Raw genomic sequence first — 25,905 nt, 5'->3', positions numbered from 1 at the left:
AAGAACACAATTTAATAAACCTGGCCGTGACACCTGCGCATGCTCCCATTCTTTCTTTCGTTCCTTCAATATCTCACGGTGTTCTCTCTCTATATCTCTGTCTCCCACACCTGCCAAAGTGAAGGATTTGCGTGCATTACACATAGCACATTGAACACGCCAATCACCTCGCAGCGCAGGTGTCCGTGTGTCGTCTGCGTTCCTTTGGCAATCAACCGCGCACCAAAAATACTCTCAGACTCGCAGCTTCCGGATGCTAAAGTGGGGACAAACGTCACAACGGGCTGTTCCATCATTTACGTGCCAGAATCACTTAGTTTTCAATTAACATGAGCACATGACTAATGCAAGGCCTTTTAAAAATCATTTAAAATGTATCCCTCAACGATTCATCATTCAGCGCAGATGAATGCGGAGCGCCTTACCTTCCGCAAATTAATTCCAAGAAGAACAATGAGATGTCATATTTTGTGAGCTAAAACACACGGTGACAAACAGTTAATGTAATCTCTGTTTCAAATTGTTCGCACTCGCGAGTCTGTGAAGCTGAGGCAAAGTCAAACACTCTTTCACTCAAAATGATTTAGACTGAAAGTACAGAGAGAGAGAGAGAGAGGTGTTGACATGAAGTCTGTTTACTTCTTGGTGTCCCATCTGTAAAGATTCTGTCCACGGAGACCTCATACAGGGTGAGGGGACCCCTATTCATCTCCTCCCAAATGGGATAGCATCCTCCAGGGGAGAGGGGTGACGCAGTTGCTGCCAAGCCGATGGGGAAGTCCTTTTGCTGATAATAGCAGTCGACGGGGGGAACAACCTCAGCAGGCACGGGGCCAGACAACTGTCAATCACAGTACCTCTCTTCTTCTTCTTCTTCTTTTTTTTTTTCCACATTTTGGTCACAACTGCTCCTCCTCTGCAGCCCTCTCTCTCTCTCTTTCTCTCTCTTCCTCTCTCTCTCTCCCTGTCTTCCGATTCTTTCCCCCCTCAGTCACAGTATGCTCACTGAAAAATAATTCTGGACCAAATCAGCAGCCTGGAGATCCTCACAGTGAACATAACAGGCTCAATGTTCTGGCACGGGCTCGTCAAGCAAACCCAAGACGAGCATCACTTCCAGATGCGGAAGTGCTTACAGGGTGATCAGCATGCACAACAAAGAATAAACCTGAATAATCATTTGAAATTCTTCCCTGAAAGTGTGCACTTGACAGAAAAAACGTAACAATTGTCGATCCCTGCTTGGTTACCTGAGTAGTAATTAGCGTGCTGATAATTACTCAAATGTGGAATAGCATGAAACATTGCTATGAGCATCTTCCTTTTCAGTTTGTATAATTTGTACCCACCGTTCAGCCGCAAATGGCAAAAAAAACAAAAAAAACAAACAAAACTGTGTGGAGGGAATAAATCTACAGTGTAAGCACTGAAGTGATAAGAGATAACCTGAGTAAACAAAAAAGCTGTTTTCAAATAATGCTTTTTTTTTTCAACAAGTTGAAAAAAGGTACCAAGAAGAACCCCACGCTGTGGGGAAATATAATTACTGATTGTGCTAACTCACCCACACTGGAGCATTTTCAAACATGATGTGCCCATTTAGGTCATGCAACAGACTCTCAACTGGATTTAGGTCTGGACATTGACTAGGCCACTTCAAAACTTTCATTTTTTTTGTTTGTTGGAGCCATTTACTGTTGAGCTAGCTAATGTGAGTTGAACAAAAGTTGGATTGCTGTGAGTTGGATCAATGTCCTGCTGCATAATCCAACTCTGCTTGAGTGTAACGTAACAGACTGAGGCCAGGGCATTGTCTGTAAAGATTTTCTGGCAGAGAGCATAGTTCATTGTTTCATCGTTTACACTTCCAGGTCCTGAAGCAGCAAAGCCGTCTCAGACCATCCCGCTTTTACCACAGTGTTTGATTGTTAGTGGGATTTTCTTAATTTGAAATTTTGTTTTAGCTTAATGCCAAGTGGAATAGTTTGCAAACCTTTTAATATGCCTACTTTTGTCTTGCCAATGCTAAGAAAATTTACCGGGTTGGCAGGTTGTTCTTTTTGTCGCCGAATTTAATTAAACAAGTGAGTCCTGAAGTGTTTTGGTGTTCTGGGATCTCCTGCAACCTCTTGGAAGAGCTTTTGACAAACTCGAATAATTTTGTAAGGCTGGCCGTTCCTAGAACAATTCACTGTAACTTGGAGTCCTAAAACCTTAGAAATTACTTATGTGCTTCTGATGTGCTTTTGATTAAGATGTATTAACTAAGCAGATTCAGAGACAGGTATTAAAAAATAAGATTCAGAGACACGTATTTTTGCATTTTACAGATCACTAAAGCTTCTCACCAAAAGAGTAAAAATGTACTCACTCAGAGAGATTTAGATAAAATAATAATAATAAAAAAAAACGTTACAAGTATATTTTATGTCCTGATACTTTCCATAAACTTACAGTCTTATTTTACGTCCACTGAGTTTGTTGATAAAATCAGAGCTGTCACAATTGCTCTGTAAAAGTGGGAGAGGTAACGCCATGCTGTTGCTGCAAGCTGCCTATTAATGAGGCATCACTCCATCAGGGGCGGTCGGTTATGACAACTACTAGAGGCATTTTAGTGTGTTTTTGTTTATTCCTGCGCTATCTTCCTGTGTGTTTGTGTGTGAGCGAGTGTCTGAGTACTTGTGACCCAAAGCCAACTCTGAAACATGCAAATTTGTAAGATATGTTTTAATTGTTTAGCCTACGGTGCAATTGCTGTGATGGACATGGAAATATTAATGGCAAGAAGTAGAGAGGAATAATAAAGTGACGGCTTACACAAACCCCAAGAAATCTGTGTATATCCCACAGGATGAGCATATCTGAGCTCCTCGATATTTAAAGATAGATCATTTTGCCGTAATTTCAGTGCATGATTGAATAAATCTCTTCACCAAGGTAAACCACCGACTCTATAAAAACTAGTGTCCACTTTGATTTCTAACAAAAACGCCAAGGCTGGGCTAAATGTTGCCAGACAATTGTAGACAAAGGCCAAGAGTTTCTGCAATGGTGTTCTTTGGACAGATGAGTGTAAAATGTAATTAGTTACACACCAGAACAGTGGACATGTTTGGGGAAAAGGGCCATCTACCAAAAGTTATGAAAGGAGGTGAAATTGTCATTGCCTGGGTGTGTTTTGCTGCAGCATGACCTGGCCAGCACTGCCATGGACTACACCAGAAACGTTGTATTAACAGAGATTAAATGACAGATTATGTGGATTAGTTTCACAAGACAGTGGTTGAATTTGTTGCTGCTTTCTCAACTGGCTAATGTTGAAATATTGAACCTATGATGTGCACCGAGACTGTTCAAACCTAAGTAAGTAACATCTCCCTTATGGTTAGTAAAACTTCATATTCCTCTTTCAGCTTTATATTTGATACTTGTTGAATGAGAGAACTACAAGCTTCTACAAATTTACAAAGCATGCAAATACACTCGGCAGCCTCTTTTGAAATTCAAAAATAATTACAATAAGAGTCACGGTCTTACACCACAGCTTCATGGGTTATGTTTGAGTTGCTTTAAAATGTCATAAAACTTGTGCATTCCATTAATTGTGTGCAAATATTTGCAGCCCAAAACATATTTTAAACAAACTGAAATGTGTGCGCAGCAACACTGCGTTATCATTCTTTGTGTATAAAGTGTAAATTACTTTTGCTGCAACCCTTCTGAATTGCCTCTCTGTTGTTTGGTCTCCGTTGTATCCTCCTTTAATCAGTTCAGGGGCCCAAGAGAAATGTGGTCAGTTTGCTTTGTCACAGCACTTCAGCTGACACTACCAAGAACTCATTTTACAAAGTACCTGGCATCAACAAAACCAACACAGCATTTTCCTTTTTGTGCAACAGATTCACCCCCAAACCAACTAAAACTCCCATAATGACCAAGTCGCTCAAACTGTGGCTGTGAACGATGTTTGGCTTGCACTTTCGCTGATATTGCCCCGTCCCTTTGGTCTCTCCTTTCAAGTCCATCCATTTGACAAAGTGAAAACAGCAACAAAAACACAAACAAAAAGCTCCCCCCCACCCACCATCCCTCCCCAAGCTTCAGCACGCAGAGCCAAACCTGACATTCTAATTAGTTTTAAAAGTAATTGCTTGAAATGATTAGTTGAGTTGGGCCACTTTCCCTTGTTACCTCTGAATTGGAAATATAATTGTGGCAGACAGTAATTGGCCGGCGATAGACTGTTGGTTATTGTGGTCTGATGTGGCTGCCTGCATCATTACCACGGCTTGGACGCAGTTCAGCTTTTGAACTAGACTGACCAAAGAGGAACACAAACACACACGCACGCAATGCTCTGATTCCCCATGCCAGTTCTCCATCTCCACTCGGGCCCATGCCTCGCTCCAAGGATCTAAGTTGTTATCCATTCTGGCTGTCTTTTATTCTCCGCTTCCATCCTCCTTTTATTTGGCTCTTCTATCCTCTACCTTTGGGGCAAATGGACTTCTTGCCACAGAAACAGAGAGAAAGAGACTGCAAGCCCTAATCCAGCCATAGGAACCTTCTGTTTGCAGATGGTTTCCAAACAGACAGAGTGACTTTCATGGAGGAAGAGTTGACAGAACAAAAAGACCTGGGAACAATCTCCCCCGGAATAGCAGACAAGCTTCCCATTCCGCACGTTTGCCACCCCTGTCTGTGTTTGTGGGATTTCTTTGTGTACGTACTGGCTGTCATTGCCTGGATCAGTCTCTGTCTGTTTATGTTTGTTGCAGGAGTTTCCTTTGCTAAATTGTCTGGAAGCAGAACAGCCCCCATCAGCTAACCAGGCAGAAATGGCTGCGCGTCCCGCTACGGGGATCCAGGACATGCCAGGGGGGCCACATATGCAGACAGGCGAGCTCACAGTGAAAATAACACGCAGACTGTACCTTAATCTCACTGACTCAGTAGCACACTGACTCACAGGCTAATTGACTGACCAGCAGACAGCGGTGAAGGAAGCAGCGAGATGCTTTAAGAATGAAGGTTACCGCACATATACCAGCTGCTTCTTTTTTTTTCTTCTTTTTTTAAAATGTGTTCAATATTTACATTACTACATTATTAATATTAAACTATTTAGACAGCAGAATGTAAGCAATAGAGAGATTTCTATTGCAGAAACAATAGATACAGCTGAAGGCTGTAAGATTATTTCCTGTAGAGAAACAACATTAAACAACTTCTTAATGTGAAATGATGAATTGAAGGTGTAGGTGACAGTTTTAAGAGTCCACCCAATTTCTAATTTCTAATTTTGCATTTGATCATTTTTGTCTTTATTTATTATTAAGAAAAAAACTATACTTTCTACTTTATCACTCTGTATAGATAAAAAGATAAGAAACAAGCAGCTAATTACATAAGAAAAAAGGCACAATATTTCTGTCTGTATAGTTCTGCTTTCTTCATAACCACTAAATATTTCAGATCATCAAGCACATTTCAATATTAGTCAAGGATAACCTCAGCATGTACAAATAAAGTATGAACTGTCATGATTTATGGTTGGCGGTGAGGTGAGAGAAAACCCAGGTTGAAGTAATGAATGATTTAATGAAAGTCCAACAGAGGCGGCACAGGGAAACAGACAGACGACATTACACGACGAGGATCCGACAACAGACAAAGACAACAGGTGGGACTAAATACACTGGGAGGGTAATCAAAGAAACGAAACACAGCTGGGAACAATCAACAGGGAAGACACAGAGACTCACAGGGGAACAGACTAATAAACACAGAAAAACCTCAAAATAAATACACAGAAAACACAGATCACCACATGAATTTAAGAAAAAAGCAGATGATATCCAAACTAGTATGAGAAAATGTCACGAAAGGTTCTTGTTCAATTGTAATTTAACCATATTTCTTGATTGAACTTATTCAGACACCAAAATCTGATTTCTGCAAAACTAATTAAAAAAACCCACTTAGATTGAACCTTTCTGGGAACATGTGAGGTTGCCAAAAAGATCACAAACAGTACCAGATCTAAAGATATCTAGGATATTTTTCTTACCTCTACATTTTTACCAAATACGTTTTTTTATCATACTTTACTACTTTTTACTTCTAATTAAGTAGAAATATATTGCAGTGACGCTATTCTTACTTGAGTCCATTTTCTGGGTGCCCTTCCTTATTGTGGTGCATATCAGTATACTTAAATCCACTATTTTGGCCCATATATTTGTTTTATGTTAGATTTTTTTCCTAATAAATCCCGGTATGTCTCTGTATAGAGGACAGAGATAATCCAAAGCCACAGCCTAATGCTGAACCTTCAGACTCAGTGTCCTGGCATAAGGCAGGCAAAAACAACAGTGTAACTTTTACTGTTTTTGAAGTTCGGAGTCTCACTTCCTAAATGAAAACCTGCAAAGTTTACATTTCTAAAGAGTCTTTGTGTTCCATTTTTTTTTTTTTAACTCTTTGATTAGCAGACTGTGAGTATCGACAGCCTGGTGTGTGTGATCATCAGAACAAACTGACAGTAGGGAGCTCGATAGCCATCCCACCCAGCCTCCAATACCATCTGTCTGGTATGGATCTCTGGAGGTTGACGCCTGTTGGTTTGGGAAAAGTACACACTGCGAGCCTCAAGGGCTGGCAGAGAAGAGTCGGAGGAGGTGTATCTGCTACAATTGAAGCTGTTCAGTCATCTTCACACACAGAAAGCTGCAACCGGTAGGGTATATGGGCTCCTTTTCATGATCTCTCTCACTGTCTTTCTCCCTCCCTCCTCTCGGAGAGGAGCGCGACTGATCAAACACGACTGTGATGTCTTAATTAAGAAGTACTAACAGGCTTGATTAAAAGGGGAGAATGAAAGGATCCATCAGTGAAAGGAGCAATTCCCCATCGGCCACAGGCAACATAAGTGGATGGGAGAGGGGAGCCTGTAAAGACGAAGTGATGGAAGAAAGCTGGGCGCAACAACAGGACAGAAATAAGGAAGGAGTCCATGTAGAAAAGTGACATGACTTTATAGAAATAAAAATATTTTACAAGTCGCAGTTGTGCCCATGAAAGTGAAACAGGTTGTCATTAGTACCCTCTGTTTCGTGGCATGTATTCAGATTTGAGATATTTTTGATTTGGAGGTACCACAAGAGAGATTAGGATGTCGGAACAATGCTGCTGCATCTGACCTAAGTTTGCTTTCGGGTCACATTCTCCAACATGGATATAAAAACAAACAAACCTGCCTATTACTAGTGACAGCCCTCTCTTTGCCCATACCTCCTGTTTTTGCTGTTTCACGTGTCTTTGCACGATTAAAGGATCCAGTTAACCTGAAATGAACCCATGCCGTCTGTCTACAGACTATTCTCCACAGTCCTTATTTCTTGTCCTGTTTGCCCACTGTGTACCATCTTTACTATTATGTCTTTTATTGGACCTGTAGTATGAAAATATGTTAAACAGTGAAAATTGAGGGAAAAAAAGATGAAAATCCAAATTTTTGAAGGAACCCTTTTTTTGTATTAAATTGGGATTTTTTTTAAAAATATTAAAATAGCTAAACAGAAAACAATTTAGAACCATTTCCAATCAGCTTCCACTCACAAAGGCACTGATTCTAGTCCTGCAAAAATTATTCCCTTCAGCCAGCAAATCTGTTATACTGCAAAGAGTCGGTCTCTATGAAATTATTCCTGGGTGTCAGTGTTTGTCCTGCGTGTGTGTCTGTGTTGCCCCATAACGGGCTGGCGACTTGTCCAGGGTGTACTTGTGTATTGTAAAATGGAGCACCTATTTGCAGAAAGGGGAGATTTAAAGCTGAAGGAAAAGCTCCTAAAACACAACGGAGGACAAGAGCTTGTTGTTTGAGTTTGTAGCTTTGCAAAGTGGAAACATGCAATACATCAGACAAACACTGTAACCCCAAAAAACTCTGAAGAAAGCAGAGTCAGTTTCTGAATGTTAATCTGTTTGTATTGCAAGCACCAATAAAGTTTATTAGTGAGCTTCAGACTCTTGTTTCCCCTGATTATAGTTAAATGAATGCCCTACCACATGAAGTTGACAGATCAGACATAACCAGTTCTTATCCTTTGACTTGATCAAACTAAACCAAGCGGTATGTTTTGAATGAAACACACTGCAGTCATTGTTTAGAGATCTTGTATTGGTTTGCCACTACTATAATATACCCACAGGATGTCGGAATGCACCACTTCCACTTTTAAATTACGTAACTCACCTTCTAATTGAGTGCTTTCATGAGAAAACTAAGAATTTGAAACAGAATTTAATTTACTAGTCTGTATTATTTTATAGCAATAAATCAGCATGATGTTTTCCCTTTGCTGATCACTCCAAAAAAAAAAAAAAAAAAAGAGTTATGGAACTTTGGACAAATAAAAACAAAACAAAACATAATTTGCACAGTTCATAAAAACAGATGAAACAGTCAACATTTTTGAGCCAAAAAACAAAACAAACAAACAAACAAAAAAACAAGGCTACCGGTCTGTTTGAAGTTGGCTACAGCATGTAAGTGAATGCAAATAACTCCACAACCAAACATGCACAGGGACATTAAAACACACTGGGACCATCGCCGATCAACCCTGGCCTCATCAAACATTTCTGACCACCAGTGTCAAAAAAGGGAAAAAAAAGAAAGATAACCGCATGTAAAATAAAAATCCGCACACTATCGTTTGGAAGGCAACAGATCTGAATTTATGAGTGGTTACTGGTGTGATCTTGCTATCTTGCGATTTTAACGATTAAATGATTTGATTAAATAGTCTTTTATTTTATGTGGATATACTTGTTAGGTTAAAAAAAAGAAAGCAAAAGACTATAAAAACTAAAAGTGAATACTACCATTATGTATGATACAGAACAATGTCTCTTCAATCTTTCTTTTTTGTTTGTTTTACTGTAACAGAAACTATAAAGTACCTTTGTATTTACAGGGCACATCCATAATGTGAAATGACACGGGATTGGTACACCTTTCTTCTGTCCCTGTTGTCTCCTATGTAGGGAGCAGACACACCTCAGCCTCGCTGACAGCCCACAGCCTGACTGTGCGGTGCTGCATAGCTCAGCACAGCTGTCTGTTGTCTGGTTCTTCCGATGTCTACCTCCTCCAGCCTCACTCCCGGCTTTGTGCCCACTCAGCATCAGAGTGATCTACACCTCTGTCGTTTCCTCGGAACTTTGGTTCAACTCATAGTATTGTGAAGAGTTACAACGCAAAGATATATTTAACAGTTTACATTATTATTCTTTGCTCTGATACAGTCAAACTCTCCCCAGGGTAGGGAAAGAATGACAAACATGTCCTATCAGACCGATGGTGGTCTGACTCCCCAACCTTATCTTTCCTTGAACTCCACAATGAGTTACTACAGTAAACAGCCATGGCTCCCTTTATAGGCAAGTATAAGGGGCACATGCTGAGATTGCTTGTGTCAGCATTTCAGCTAAACAGCAGAACAGTGTTGACACGCAACAGATGAATGTAAAACCTTGAGAACGAAGATGCGCTGGAAGCAAATCCCTGAAAAAAATGTTTTTTTTTTTTTTTTTTTTATAAGCACACACTCATATTATCTTGAGTGTCTCTCCCAGCAGGCACAATCACACTCAGGCAGATAATTCAGTGTCACAGAGAGCCTTGTCTGTGACCCTCTGGTCCCCTCCAGACAGATGAAGCAGCTGGACAGGGACCCACGGCTGCCCAGAACTCACTTCCCTCGGGGAGCTCAAAGAGAAGAGTCCCCTCTCTGCCTCGGAGGATGACCAGCTGAGCTCAGTATGTGAACGCTCTGTGTCCCCATGCCCAGGAAGGTCTGAGCAGGAGAAGCAAGACTTGCAAATGTGCAGTAGTGAAGTGGTATTTTTTTTCTCTCTCTCAACCAGTTTTCAAAATAGATATTTAATATTTTAGGATATATAAAAAAAGCACAGAGTTTAATGTTGGTCACTTTAAAAAAAACTATCACGAAAGTGCTTCATATAAAAGTTTTCACCAAATCATTGCCTTTTTAAATCTATGACCTGCATATTCTGTGAAAAATCCCATAAATATTAACAATTTCAAAAGTGACCTTGTCTTGACTATGCCTTCAACAAACAGGCAATGAGGAATTACATCTATAAAGCTACATATAAAGAAGGTCTGGACATATTTTACTGAGATATTTTACTAAGTTCAACACAAAATTTATTCAGTAGCAAGACAGGATTTACTAAGTACATATTAATATTGCATAGTTAAATTTTCCAACTGCTTTTTCTGCCTTAATGAAATATTAAGCAGCCAGGGGCTTTGTGTGTTTCATCATAATGCCAAGACAGGGTAAGCATGATATTCATTTTTTGACAGATATTGTTTTGTAGAAAAGTGAGCGCAGCATTTCTGCATAATTATGCAGTCTTGATATACTGGGTGTATTTCACGTTGCAATTAAATATAAAAAGAAATCTACAATACTAAGTGGAAAGAGATCTGAAACCTACAGATTTGGGTCGTAATTCTGTATTTGTGAGGCATATTGATGATTGCGTGACTCAGGTTTACCTGTGTAAATTCTTGCATGTGTTGTTCCACAGGAACTCAGTTTTACACACTGCTCACCACTCTCATAAATACACTGTAAGCCCCAGATGACAAAGGGCTCTGGCACTTCTAAAGCAGTACCATTTATCAAGTATGTATGAACACTAAGTGTTTTTGCCAAAAAGAAAAGAAAACCTGCATTTAAAACGTGTCTGACTATAATTAAGCAAAAAAAATCACAACAAGAAAATTGGCTACGTAGCCATTTTATTAAAAAGAGGTTTAAACTAAGTACAGAAAAGTAAACAACTGAGTTTATCAATCCGAGTCCGAGTCCGTCTGAGTTTTAATGATGCGTTTGGTTGGGCTTTCACTCAGAGTGCCAAAGCTATGCAGCGGCCAGAGCTGTGAAGGGAAAAAAAGCAGAATAACAAGGAGTTCAAGGAGAAATAATATTTGATTAATACAAAAATAAAAGCCATTATAGGGAGAAAAAAACACTTTATTTCACATCTTGGACACACGCCCTAATACAGCTTTTAATGATGCATTTGACCTCATTAAAAATCCTGTTATTTCATCAGCTGTCGTAGCAGGGCCTCCAGTGGAGTGCTGCCATCCAATCAGATGGACAGAAGGTTGCCTGACCTATTTCCAGGGTCATGGTTGCGATGACATCCGGTGACATGACAACATAGCAGAATGGAAAGCTAGACAATATGCTGTCCAGGCTTTGGCCAATCACACATACTTGTTTCAAACTTCCAACTGACTATAATCTCTGATTAGTACTTGGCCATAATGGAGGGATTTATTGGAGAACAATAAGTGCAAAGTGACTCAACTCCAAACACTTTGCTAATTTTCAACCCGAGATAAGAAAATGGATCATCAAGGCTTTACGCACGTTTTACAAACCGAGACATATTTTAAATTTGAATTTGTGCGTTACCTTCCAGCAAACACGACCTCGGATCAGGGCATATGGAATTGGGCCGTAGTTCCTTGAGTCAGTGGAATTCCTAAGGTTATCCCCTTCCAGCCATACATGGCCCATTGGAACCTAAAATCATTATTACACACACAATGTTGACAAAATGATTAACATGTACACTTGTCCAAAGTAAAACATGATTTAAATTCCCCGCCGCCCTCAAGACTGCATAAAAGTGAGTTATTCTCACAATGTAGTGCAACTCTGAGTAAACCTCACCCCCTTCACCACATAGAGTCCCCTCAGTTATCTCTCCCTCCTCACGTATCTTAACGTCAACTTGCCGATCCCTCTTTATCACCGCAGTGACGTCGTAGGCGAGGGGTCATGGGTAACAAACCGGGTTGGGAGATGGAGACTTAGGAGAACTTCAAACAGGGTCATTAGGCTGTTGGCTGAGATCTGCGCCCCTCGTACCCAGGGAGGGCAAAGCCAGAGAGGGGCCTGAGATAGCTGGACAGAGGGAGAAAGAGGGAGCGAACTAAGCTGCGGCTAGCAGCAGCGTCCAAGGGTCTCCACCGCGGTCCGACCTGCCAGTGGGGCAGTCATCCAAGCAGGCTCTAATTCACAGTGACACCAATTATGATTAATCTCATCACTTTAGGAGAGTAGGCTTGTCAAGGCCCTAATTAAGTGTGCTGTCCCCCTATATGTGCAGACAGGATCAACAACACATTATATTGTCATAATGGGCATCACAATCCACGAGTCTATTTTTGTGTTGCCCAACTTTTTTTAACGGCAAAAGTCCTCTGGAAGAAAGCGGGAAAACGCGAATAAGGAAATGGGGAAACTAGCAGTGGAGTGATGTCATGCCTTCTCCTGTTCTCCAGCTCCTTCCTCCTATCACTCCGGTCTCTGATTGCTCCCCAGTCATAATGCGGGACGCTGCATTTCATTTCATATTTGATAATTGAGACAGATGATGTGACATAATCACAAGCCAGTGACACGTTGACCTAACATGAGGTAAACAACTCGCTGACTAACAACGACACAAATGAATATCATTAAAGGAGTCATCTGAGAACCATATGTCAACATGCTGGATTCTCACCATTACACCTCATTAACATGGTAACATATGCTGGCTCCCAAGCACAGGAAAAAGAAACGCTACTGTTTGTCATCTGCCAAATCATCATCTGCCAAATCATAACTTGGCTTTATTTATTTTTTATTAAAACCCTCTCTTAATTCTGTTTATCCATAAAAAAAAACATAGCTTTTTGGTCAACAAATGTCAAGGGCCTGTCCAACACTTCCTTTTGAAATTATTTTCAGACTCAACCTCACATCAAGAGCAATACACATTTGGTGTACCAGCACAGGCATTTGATGAAGACAGACATTTTATTTAAATGGTCTATTGTGTTATCGCATTTAAAATTTTCTTTTTACCGTTGTACTTTTTAAACATTCATAACCTTATGTAAGGCTGTGAAAGTATTCACAGGTACTTATGCAGGTATCCAAATCAGCAAAGACGTGCTGATCCACCTTTAGAAGCAACTACAGCCTCGTGTTTTTTTCTTGAATATGATGTCACAAGCTTAATTTGTCCATCTTTAGACAGTTTTGCCCATTCCTCTTTGCAGTTATTCTCAAGCTTCTTCAGGTTGGATGATTTATGGCCATTTTCAGATCTCTCCAGAGAAATTCAGTGATATTCAAATGTGGACTCCCAGATCGGTGCTCAAGTCACTTTTTTGACATCTTGGCAGTGTGCTTTGGGTCCTTGTGCAGATTTAAAATGAACCGTCAACTCCGTCTGAGGTCAAGAGTGCTCTGGAGCAGGTTTTCATCCCGGATGTCTCTGTACATTGCTGTATTCATCTTTTTTCTAACCTCACAAGTCCTACTGCTGCCATCCATCCCCATAACATGATGCCGCCACCATCATGCCTCACTGCAGGGATGAGATGTGCCAGGGTTTCTTTTTGTTTCTCATGATCTGAGAGCCCATCAGGGGCCTTTTCACAACCTCCATATTGTAATATTTGGTTTGAGGAGAGAGTTTAATTAAATTAAATTAATTTAATTAATTTTTTTGTAATTTAATTAAATTTCAAATAAGGCTGCAGTGTAACAAAATACGGAAAAGGTGAAGCGGTCTCAATAATTGTATTCCAGGTGCTTTTTTCTTTAGTCTAAGATCAATCATTTTAATCTCTCTTCATTTATTTTTCAGCCAATTAGAATTATTTAAACAAAGGATCTCATCCATTAAACTATTTACCGTCTAAGCAAAAATATATAAACAAGCATACTTGGAAGATGAACCAAGCAGTAATTTAAAACGTGATTAAACAGAAATCTTTGAAACTTGGCCTTTCAGATCATGGCAAATTGAAACTGAAGCTAGAAACTATCTTCACAAAGTCACAAAGAGAGAGAAAAAAAAATGCCAGAGGAAAACTTCAGCACTGAAAAGACAACTGGACCCAGATGCTCATTTTTGTATTCTCTTTCAGAAAATGATACACAGAACCCTGTTATTAGGCAGTTTATCTGAAGACAGATGAGATTAGTAAGTACTTTGTCATCCATCTTCAATGAACATCAATGTCTGTTTTTGACTTTGAACAGATTTCGACAAGCATTTCTAAATATCAAGTTCAACACAGGCTTAAAGTGTTCCTACATGGAGCTCCTTTAATCCGCCGGCGGACTGCCGGGCAGGATGGATGGGGAAGGCAGCGGCGGTCTTGCGTTAGCAGGTTGGGTCCATGCCAGGCATTGTGCGCTTGTCAGAGATGTGTCGAGCAGAGCTGAAGCCAGAGCTCTCTTCACTGTGGAGGACGGCTGTTTAACAACCTTGCCGTTACACTGTTCATTATTTTAACATGATTGGGGTGAGGAATTACTTTCCGTTAATACAGTGTGTATGAATATTCAGCTCATCTCCAGCCATATCTCTCTCTGTCTAACTTTACAGCAGAGCACAGAAAGTATGGCTGACGTTTCATCTCGCATGTCTTTCTCTGTCCCCTGGTGTAACATTAGAGATCAACCGGTATTGTTTTGACACAATAGAAATGATTCTGAAAAGGTGAGAGAGCAATTAGTACATAGCTGGATCTCTGGGGGTGGATGAGACAGGTCTGCCTATCTGCCTGAACAAGAAAAGAGGTGATGACAGGGTCTAACACCGTCTTACAAAAATCATCTTTACAGGCCTACATATAATGTTTCACACCATCATAATAACCACACACAGGGACATAGATTCTCTGCACTAGAGGAAAAAAAACTATATTAGGGGACATTTATATGAAGAGGTATTTTCTCAGTTAGACTAGATGCTGGTAAACAATACTGATATATTCTTAGGAGTTAAAATACATAAATTCATGACACCACATATTTGATGATAGATGGCATTTATTTTGTCTCCATAGAGAGCTGAGCTTGCATCCTTTTGACATCAGAGCCTACAAACACGGATTTGAACCCCAATACACATCATACTATGCCTCGGCTTTTCCTTAATATATTGCATCTTAGAGAATTATGTACAAGGGGTTCATATATATTAAATATATACAGCTAAAACTAGCACTTTTTTGGTAGCTTCCCCTGCAGCACAGCTAGTTTCTGAAGGAAGTTAGAAATGTAGCAGCTTTAAGCCACCACAAACACGTTTTAAAAATCGCAAATTAATTATACAGTTTTGGGATGTGAAAAAAATAGGGTTATAAAAGTGAGTGCATTCAAGTAATACATTAAGGATGATGGGTTAATTTTGCCCATTATTACCCACAATGACAAAATTTGCTTCACCAAGAACTATAGCCTGCAGATGTTTATTTTATTCATACTTACAGAGAGTACTTAAATGAATAATTAGCTATTTATGTGGTACACATGCAGATTAATTTCATTGTGGTAGTTCAAGGGGACTTTTCTAGTCTTTAGCTACATTCAAGTTGCTGACATCATAGAGTCCTGTTTCTGTTTAAAACTGGTCTATCACTTAAAGACTGAGTGGAAAGCATAACATCGTCAGAGTGTGTTCAAGGTGTTCAAAGAAAAAGTTCACCTGAGCCCAAATAAATTAGTTTAAAGTTTTAAAATGACTTAAAGTGGAAAGATTTTCACTGAAATATGATACACTTTTTCAATCGTTTCTATGTGGAGGTAAAGATAGTAGAAGTAAGTATTTACTTTGTCATTTGATGAATGTCACTTGCAGGCCTGGCCTTGTGCTATATTTTTCTGAACTTATTCAGGCGTTTGCCCATAGTCTATAAAATACAAAGTAAATTCAAAGAGATGCAACATAAACACAACCTTTGGTTTGTGGACTGTCATATACTCATTCACACACACACAGACACACACACACGCGCACACACACACACACACACACACACACACACACCCACACACACACTCAGATAACCCTCCTCCCACCCATCAGTCTGTCCATTCGGCTGGCACTAACTCTAACAGGCTTCAGAGAGATTGCGGGCCTGAGCTGTGGGTGTTGGGGAGGGGGGAGCAGTAATAGAAAAGCAATGACAGTGGTTTTGGCAGCAGAAACCCTGTTCATTCTCTGGTTTTATCACCATTCTTAGGAAATATAGGTGTTGTCAAAAGCTGATATTTTGACCACTGACATAAAATGGATGTGCATGGTCTAAAATGTAAACAACTCTGAAAGCCTATAGACTGCGATAGTCACACAGAGAACGACTCAGACACAGTTTTGCATCATGCATAAGCATTCATTTTAGGATGAGAGAAGCTATCAAGTGTTTTGTACTCAACACGTTTTTCATTCACTCTCTATTTAACTGTTCCTTTTCCTCATCTTTGGGAAACACTTTGAACTGTGGTTGTTTGCGGGAAGACAGTGTCTAAAACGTAAATAGATACTCACATATGTGTGGGTCTTGAACAAATCTGATGGAGAACTGGTGCAGATCTTATCGCCCTCCAGTCCAATAACCCTTTTACAAATGTTCATTTGTGGGTCGAATGGACTTTTTGCAATTACTATGTCACCCCTGAAAACAAATAAATGCAAATATTCATGGAATGACACACAATGCATGATGCAGTCACTCGAATACAATCAGTTATGTTTGCAAAACCAGCTGCAGCAGATATGTGCAAATTTCTAAGAAACAAGCCAGAAACAATCCAATCTCACTACTTATCAAAATCAAATCAGCAAAATAGTTCACCAAAAATTTTTTTATAATAAATATGAAAGAGCAAGCATGGAATATCTAACCGATCATAAAAAGTCACATTTAATGTTAATCCAGCAGTCTGTACTTATTAATGGGCTAAAGAAAGAAACAAAGCAAGCCTAATTAAGTGTAATTAATTAATAAACAAAGCAAATAAACAAGACAAATAGTTAACTGTTGGTTAAACTATCTTTTGACTAAGAGTTTAAATGGACCAGCTTGTTTCTTATAAAATAAAGTGAATTAAAACCTTAAAACTTATCAATTATATGTATAATTCTCAAATTCTCAAAGAGAATTCTCATATTGAAGGTCTAATTTGGACATTTAAATGCTCCCACATACTTAACCCAGTCGACGCACAGTCGCATGGTTGTGGACTGTTAGGTTTTGTACACATTTTTCACACAACGACGTGGGACACCTTCAGGACGCCCCTACCGCATACATCACCCTTCAACCCTCTGGGGTTCCCACAAACAGTCACAGCCTCTGTGGACAACGACGGTGCAATTTCCATACAGAGTTTTTATCCATTTAACAATCTTTACTGAAGAACCGCATAAATATTTCCTCCCTGTGTCAGATGAACGCTCCTCAAACGTTTATCTGACACAGCAAGATGCAGATACAAAAACCGCATAGTGGAAGTGGACTAGGTGGAGAGAAATATCAACAATGCTGTCCAAGAACAGTAAAGCTAATGTCTATTTTGGAGTTTATTTACGTTTTTGGAACCACTTCCTCTCGAGCTTTATGGTTCTGCCACCTCATTTCCTTCCCTTTCTTGGTTAGAGAAATCTAAGAGTCAAATACATTGGTAGAGGACCTTCATATATGGTAGCATTGCAATATTAAGGTAAATAAAACACATTCTTTCGAGAAACTTGCATATTTTGTTGTTTTTATAAAGAAGATGTTAATTTAGTTAGATCACAAAATTCCACTGGCGAGCTGAAAAAGGCAAAAGCAAAGAGTTTTTAGAGATGGGAGGTCAGAGTCAAAAGGTTTGATCAAGGTAGATACAAGACCCAAACCTTTCAGTGAAGCAAACAGAATCTCTGATCCATCTTACTTACTTTTCTATTTTAAAAAGATGACGACTCATACGTTCAGAGAACACAACATCGTGGTTTACAATTGTGGGCTCCATAGAAGGACCAGAACACTGAATGAAGACAACAACAACAACAAAAAAAGGTTATTATTTTGCGTAGAAAAACGTGTGAAAAAGGGGCATCGGTGATGTAAACTGGTAAATACGAACCACCACAAATTCGCCAATGTATTCGAAGGCACAGTGTGCAATGCAACCGTACTGGATGGTGTAACCCAAGAGGCCCAGGGTTTTCCCCAGCATATGACGGAACATCTCCACCTAAGGAAGAGAACAGCCAAAAGTTACAAAATTTCTTTAAAAAAAAAAAAAAAACTAAAGCTGTGAGGAGTTTCATTTCTGGAGGTGTGGACAAGGTTGTCACAGTTGGCCTACCGCTAAGATGGCACATTCTTTAGTGTTTCATTCTCAGGGGCTGAGTGGCCAGTTCACACCAGAAAACTGTCCCGCACTCTGACCCTGTGGACGATGGACCTATCAACACCTTGAGCTCAGGTGATGGACAAACACAGAAACTGTGACACGTCCAGCCAGGCAGCCTTGCCCCGTCTACAACCACGTCCCTGACTGTGCTGCCATGATCATTAGAGCTGTTATCAGCTCCTGTCGGCACCATAGAAACACAAAAACACCCGGGCACACTTACAGCAGCCCTGCAAACACTGTCATTTAAACACACAAGGAATAGGTCTTCTGAGCAAACATCACAACCACTTTTGGGTTATTGACTTTTACTCAACCCGCGGGATGAACTGAAGAAAGCAAGCCAGTATTTACACACTGTCCAGCAGGCTCTATATGTAGAAAAGCTCTCGCACACCTGCACATACACAAACAGGAACTGTATATGGCTGGGCTTAGATGTTAGTGCTTGCTTCAGTCACTTTCTTTTTTCTCAGGCTGCTGTCCTGCTAGCCCTCCACAGGGTAAAGAAATCTTTTTCTTCATCTCTTCTATTCCTTCTGTCTCTTTCCTTCTTTCTCTCGCCATGTCTCCTCTCCCTCCCAGGGTATTATTAACCAAAGCAAGCAGAGCGGAAACCAAAGTCCCAAATCCTCAGAGCTCTGGGAATGACTTCCCAAAGATGGACAAGGATTAGGACCCCCAATTTTTCCCTTACCCCACCACCTCCACCCCCTGTTTCTCTCCAGGTTCCCAACAGACCGGGTGTCAGGTGGCTCTGTGAGTCCTGCCAAAGGTGTTACCCCTAATCCCATTACCCCCGCCACTCTTCTCTCTCTGTGTTATACGCACAGGTCCCTCTCATTCATTCCAACCGCATTTCAACTATTAAACTCTCCATCTTTTCTTTCATGTGTCTCTTTGGCCTATTCGCCATCCTTCTTGATCCCAAAAAGATAGACTCCATCCTCTCACTTCCCCACAACTTCTTCCCTCTGTTCCACTGTCACCCCTGACAACCCTGCGCTTTCCAGAAAACACTGAGAATAGCAGGGCTCAAGCAGGTGAAGGAGGATATATAGATACCCTGCATGGAACCCAAAAGAAAGGCCCCTTTGAGGTTCCAGCATACTTCTATATCTTCTGCAAACTCAGTACTTCCCCAGCTGGTACAATAACACCTCTGGCCCTCTAATTCCTCTGTTGGCAAGAAAGTGGACTGAAGGTTAATGTGAATCTCTGTTCTGCGCTATAAGGCAGCATGTTCATGCCTCTTCCTCTTACTCTCAGCTTGCTTCACCGGAATTTCCATCTCTGTGGTACTGTAATGCACTCTTAGACATGATCTCCAGTGTTCACCTCCTTCTGCTAGACCAGGGATCAGGAATCTTTGTTAGCACTCATTCACAGAGCACAGTGGACAGCCTCCCATACAGCTGCCCTCATATCTCTATTTCATCACGCCCCCTCCCCTCCATTCCAGCATGCATTCATCATAGGTAGGGATTAGGAGACTTTGCATAACCAGATCACACGGCCACTGACTGATATCAAGAGTCCATATGCAGCCGCCTGGTTTTCTGAGTCCCCCTCTGTCACTGATAGTGTGTGTATGTGTGTGTGTGTTCATATGCACGGACAAAAGCATCACCTGCATGTTACATAGAAAGAGTAACATATGAGCTGGAGTTACTCTTGGGACTCAGAGTGAGGTGGACATACACAGAGACTTCTAATTAAATATCTATTAGATCTAATTTCCCTCAGGCAAAGAATCAAGCACCAATGCTATCTTTCAGCTCGAATAACCCCTGCATGTGTGTGTGTGTGTGTGTGTGTGTGTGTGTGGTGTTGGATGGGCAAAGGATATTAATCGCATGTTGTATTACAGCTGTAAACTAACACAAAATCTCTCTGCTAATCCTAGATTACAGGGCAAACATGTTCATGAGAAAACAACAACAGGATAAGAAAGTCAAAGGAGCCGTCCCTGCAGAACCATCTGTGACCGCTGGCCTCCCGCTGTCGCCTCGCAGCGCTGCAGTCAGGATGAGAGGGCTATTTCAAATGAATAGTTGCAGATGGAATTATATCATTGTGTGTTTGACTTTGTGATCCTCTTATTGAGGGAACCCAAATTCATTCATTCAAGCAGTCAAAATCATCAGAATGTTTTCAATGCCCAATGTTATATGCCCACTTTGCGAAAATGCTGGTAAATAATTTGCTCCATTAAGAGTGGTTAAAAACATTTGAGGATAGAAAATAATTGGTGTTTTTCTGTCATTTGTGTTAAGGTGAACAAAGAGATACCTGTATGTAGAAATACAGGAAGGTGAAAAAATTGAGCAGTTTGGGAGTTGCTGCCACTAAACTTAAATTGTGAGTTAATTGGAAATGTTTGATATCAATGTATTTGAGTCCAGTTTTATGATATTTATAAGGAAAAGGCTTCATATTATGACTTGGATTGGTGAATGTTAAATCCACACAAGTAAGTCTTAACAATTTCACTCATTGATCAATTGCTGGTTTTCTTTGAGGTTTGAAATGCCTGTTGAGATTTTATCTAACCAGCATTAGCTGGTTAGATAAAACACAAGCAAAACATGCACTGTGGTTCACTTGATAGAGTCAATAGTTTTACATCCAGTGGAATAAAATCAGATGAGAAATAATGATGGTCAAATGAAATAATTCTAGACTGGCAACCTGTCTAAGATTTACTTGTTTTCTTGCATAATGAATGGTGGAGATAGGTGTCCTGAACTTTGAGGTTGATCAGATTTAATATAACTGATGGGAGGAGGGAACTCAAAAAGACTGGATGCTGAAATTGAATCAGAAGTTGTTCCAAAAAAGTACTAATCTGTGGTTGTGCAATCATGTTACTGTACTTTTTTTGGTGGTTTACTTTTCTTTTGTTGATGTCCCAAACAGATACGTATTTTTCAAGCTGAATTGTACAAGATAAATGTCACATTACATGTTGAAAATGTTTTTAAATATTTTTGATCTAAGTTTTTATATCACAAAAACTTGCCATTTAAACGGGATGATTGAAACAAATGAAAACAATAGGAAGTTATTAGCTTTGATTAAATCGATGAACAAAACCTGAATTTTCACTAACGGATTAGCCAATCAGACACCAGAGATGATGAATGGAAAATCTACAGGCCAACTGATTGGACCCAACTGTGTTTTCCAGTGCAATTCTTTGTAAAGCTAAAGACAACAACTACTGCAGGAACTTAAAATGAAACATAGTCAGTAACCCACCAAAAGTGATACCTAATTAAACGCACATCATTGATGCCATAAGGAAATAGTCAGAAAGGATTTACCTCTACTGGTCTCGAGAGGTTTGACCCTGCCATGAGTGAGTAGTGTTAATTGATATACATGACCAGTCTATTAGGACCACAATGCGAATTTCAATCCAAACAGCACACAAGGGCCTTGCAGCGGACTTCTTACACAACCAAATTAGGAAAACATGGGCTGAGAGAGAACTGGGCAACAGGGGGGCTAAGAGGCTTATGAGCCCCTTGTCAGATATTCTTCTTCTCCCTGAGGATCACAGATGGAAGGGAGTCTGGAGAAGCAGCCACACCAGAGTGGGGACGAATCCCACCTCTGATGTCTTTCTCTGGACAGCAGAAGGCAGGGGAGGGTGGGGAGCGAGTCCTGTTGCGCATGGCTTGATTTGATCTTAATGTGAGACATAAAAAGGAGGAGCTTTGGCAACAAGGGGTGTGTGTGTGGAGGAGACGGAGGGGATGAGGGGAAGTTGTTTCAACTATCAATGCAATCACAGTTAATCCTGAAGATTTAAACACAGACACCTGGCTGGATGGGGAGTAACAGATGTAAAAGTCCCAGGACGGTGTCTGTACAAAATCCCCGTCCCTCCGGATCCTGCCTTCTATCAAAGGTTTAATTGAAAAGACTGATCTCCATATTGCTCTTTGTATTGTTGCTAACGGCAACGCAGCCGTGAAACAGCTGAGCGAGGTTGCTATTTGAGGAGCTCAGAGTTTATACCTACAATCAAAGGGTCAGTCAGAGCAAATAATAGCCAAGTGATATGAATACAACTGCTGCGAAGTGAAAGGAAGTGCGGGCTGACACAGTCCCCAGCCAATTACATTCAGTGGAAAGTCAGTCACTAAGCCTTATTGTATTGACCACAAGAGATTGTGCGGTGCCGGCTCTGTGTTGAAAGAATTCAGAGATCTTATCTGTGCTTGTATCAGATTTACAAAGGAGTTTGGGTTATCGACGGCCCCGAGCTCAATGGTAGCTGCTATTTTTTAATACTGACTAGTGAAAGACATCTTAGCTCACCCACAATTTTTAGACTGCAGTTTTTGTTTTTTTTCCAATTCTACAAAAGAACATGTTTTGTATTTTGATTGTTTCTGGATGTGTTTGAATATGTCATATGACTCAAACAAAAACATCTGAGAAAACCAGACTGAAGCAATTCAAACTATGGGAGATAGAATAAATGAAAAAAAGGGGAGGGGGAGTAATCGTTTGATAAAATTAACCGCAAACACAACCTGCCCTGTGCTTATTGTGCATGCCCTGTTAGACTATTGCTTTTCTTTCAGTGCTAACAAAACAAATTTGGTGCATGCCGATAATAATCTGGCATCCTCTGGACGCAAAAAGTTAGCACTCCTTACAGCAATCCCACACCGATGGCAGAGCAACATTGCAGAAAGCAAAACAGTCAGACCAGGAAAAGGTCTGACATGTTATGACTGCTGCTATTATTTAGCTCAATCAGATACAGCAGCTGACATAATAAGAGTAGAAAACATACCTCCCCGCTAGATCCTGATTTGAAAAGGTGTGTTATTTTTGTACGATTACTCAAGCCTGTTGTGGAGACACCAAAAATATTTCTGCACAGTAAAAGTCCAGCAGAGATTTGTTAATCAGTCTCAATACTGTGCAGATTAGCAGAAATCCCTGCCCTTATTGTTCTGCTGAAGCCAAATCTCCTTTTCAAAAATACAGGTCAGTTAGAGCATCTTATTTGGCTCGTATAGTCTCTCCACAATGCCCGGCGTTGTCAGTCATGATATATTCCCTTGGCCTCCTGTCAACATGCATAAGTCTCAACAGTGCTGTCAAAACAGCAGGACTGTCTCTGCTGAGAGCGTTTGTAAAGTGAGCAGTTGGGCGATTGCTTCCTCGGGAGAATCACAGCATCCTGCGATCCTACATGGCCTCTGGCCTCTCTGCTACCCAGAGCTTTTTACAGCTGTCTTAAGGATGTCACTGATCAGTCTCGACTCCAAAAGAAATGTTAGTGGAATATGTAATGTTCAAATTCCACTGTGGTTGTCCTAAATAGCATATTTTGGAGGTCTAAGAATAAATAAAAGTAATTTTATGCATAATAATCTTTGTGGCTTTTTTTTGTTTGATACTATTGTAGAAATAGATCCAAGATCTGTTCATTGTCTTACACTAAGCAAAACCTTAATTGAATTTCAATCCATTAAGCCATTATCTTTAGCTCACTCTTGATCAGATCATGATGGTAGCAGGTCCAACATGCAGTTAAATACTCTCCATCTCAGGCTGAGAAAGTCCAGGCCAGAAGAGATACATAGTCTCTGCAGTGAGTTCTGCGTCTGCCAATTATTAGCTCAGGTGCCAGAAAAAAACCTCCAAAGTGAAGCACCCAAGAGACATCTTGACTGGATGCCCGAACAACCTCTGCTGACTCCTTTTGATGCAAAAGAACAGCAGCTCTATTCCCAGCTCTCCCCCAGAACACGGAGCTGCTCACCCCATCTCTAAGGGTGAGCCCAGCCACCCGACAGAGAAAGCTTATTTCAGCTGCTTGTATCCAGGACTTTGTTCTCTTTCTCAAGATCCATTTTACCATCTGTGAGGTCAAGGACAGAGATGAACCAGTAAGTTGGGAGCTTTGCATGTGGCTCAGCAGACTGGAACAGCACCCACCTTACCGCAGACGAGGTCTCAGTCTGTCTTCCCATTTTCTTATTTCCTTCTCCATTCTACCATCACTCAAGGATAAGACACCAAAATACTCTCATCTCAGGCACCTTGCACTCGGCTGCAAACTACTCCAGAGAACAGTAAAGACGGTCACGATCTAAACATGCCAAGAGAACCGCATCAACTGCCAAAATCAAAGATGAGACCCTGAAGTTCCAAAACCTGAGGCCCTCCTCTCCAAAACTATGTCCTTGGAATCTGTCTAAGAAAACCAAAAACACAAGTGGAATATTAGACGTGTTCTAATATATTTCACCAAGAGGTTGATGAATGAAGTTTTGATGTTTATGTATTACCTCTGCATACCTCATTATCAGCTCAGTTGCTCAGTAGTTGTCTCCTTAGAGATTTCTTCTGTTTTTTTGCTTGTTATACTTAAATGTTTCAGGTCCTCAAGCTAAATTTCCTATCAAACAGGGTGTAAATACAAAAATTGACTGTCACTTGTGTAAAACATAAATTGAATATGATAAAATAAGTTTTTGAGGACTTAAGTTAGGCCTGTTGACTGTCAGACCTATGGAAACCAAAAATCTCTTCAAAAAACTGTTCAACAGCATTAAATATACTAATAGATCTAAAAAAAAATTGTTAATACTGTTCTTTTGTAAACACATTAAAGAACAAACGAGAAACAATAATTGACAAGCCCCGCATGCCAGAAAACCACAGTGTCAGCTGTGATCCACAGGAGACTAAAATACATTTTTTGTCCATTGATGTGAGAGAGGGGTGCAGATTTTATGGAAGATGCGTGTCGCTGTACATTTGGGGTACAACTAACAACATTTCAGAAAAAGAACATCATTCTGACTGTAAAACATGGAGGTGTTAAGTGTGTTGGAAGTTACTTTAGGACCTGAGTGACATGCCTAGTTGATGACTCATACATTCTGTTCTTTACAAGAATATTATGGACAACAATGTCTGGACATGAGCTGACCTTCAGCTCAAAGAAACTTGGGCTACTCCAAATGATCCAAAGCACACCATAAAGTCTGTGAATCTCCCCATATTTTATATTTTCTTGTGTGGGCATATTTTACTTTAAAAGCAAGGTATTTGACATCGATATTTATTCTTCTTCTTAGTGCCTACTTTACCTACTTCATTAAAAATAATTTACTACAAACAACAACAACAATAATAAACCATTTTCTGGGCGAATATCCCAAATCAAAACGTTTTTCTTAAATCGAATTGTTCTGAAATCCTCTAAAAAAATTTAAATGTTTTTTTTTAACCTATTAATGAACTCTCTATAAAATAAACACAGATTACCGAAATCTTTTAAGCACTAAACGAAAATGACTATTTTCTGTGCAAAACCTGAAGTGAGAAGCCACTTTTAAGCCCTGACTAGATTCCAGGAATTGCCACGAACGCATAAACTCAACATAATTTAAAGCAAATATTGATAAACTTGCAGCAGCAGCTGTTAACTTACAGATATCTGTGGATCTTTTCTGATTATAGCTCAACGCTGAGTGTGACCATGCAGTCACAATAACAATTCCAGCTTCCCCTTGACAGCTTCCTGAAACAGCAAAGTAACAAACAAGATTGTCAT

General features: G+C 40.2%; 1 protein-coding gene across 2 annotated transcripts; it reads right to left on the bottom strand.

The window, feature by feature from the left end:
• Positions 1 to 10,826: 10,826 nt before the first annotated feature.
• On the bottom strand, positions 10,827 to 25,876 carry immp1l (inner mitochondrial membrane peptidase subunit 1). 2 transcript variants are annotated; one of them, XM_014997850.2, is made up of 6 exons: positions 25,783 to 25,876; positions 18,039 to 18,149; positions 17,851 to 17,939; positions 16,456 to 16,582; positions 11,529 to 11,639; positions 10,827 to 10,981 (listed from the first exon to the last, which is right to left on the bottom strand). In XM_014997850.2, the coding sequence occupies exons 2-6, from the start codon at positions 18,141 to 18,143 to the stop codon at positions 10,895 to 10,897; spliced, it is 519 nt and encodes a 172-aa protein (XP_014853336.1). In that variant the 5' UTR covers positions 18,144 to 18,149; positions 25,783 to 25,876; the 3' UTR covers positions 10,827 to 10,894. The 2 variants fall into 2 exon arrangements, with proteins under 2 accessions (XP_014853336.1, XP_014853337.1); XM_014997851.2 differs by lacking the exon at positions 25,783 to 25,876 and adding an exon at positions 24,279 to 24,513.
• Between the last annotated feature and the right edge of the window lie 29 nt (positions 25,877 to 25,905).

The sequence above is a fragment of the Poecilia mexicana genome, unplaced genomic scaffold, assembly GCF_051168715.1.
Source record: "Poecilia mexicana isolate PSO_F unplaced genomic scaffold, ASM5116871v1 scaffold_3, whole genome shotgun sequence".
NCBI classification, from domain to species: domain Eukaryota; kingdom Metazoa; phylum Chordata; class Actinopteri; order Cyprinodontiformes; family Poeciliidae; genus Poecilia; species Poecilia mexicana.
Note: the sequence above shows the minus strand (reverse complement) of the source record. Positions and strands in the feature narration are given on the sequence as shown.

What these genes read in the sequence shown, in the direction of transcription:
- immp1l (XM_014997850.2), bottom strand. Translation starts at nt 18,143, where the DNA reads ATGTTCCGTCATATGCTGGGGAAAACCCTGGGCCTCTTGGGTTACACC. An exon ending in ACATTGGCGAATTTGTGGTG is followed by an intron (nt 17,940 to 18,038) that starts GTTCGTATTTAC and finishes GTCTTCATTCAG; the next exon opens with TGTTCTGGTCCTTCTATGGA. An exon ending in GAGGTCGTGTTTGCTGGAAG is followed by an intron (nt 10,982 to 11,528) that starts GTAACGCACAAA and finishes TTCCCTTCACAG; the next exon opens with CTCTGGCCGCTGCATAGCTT.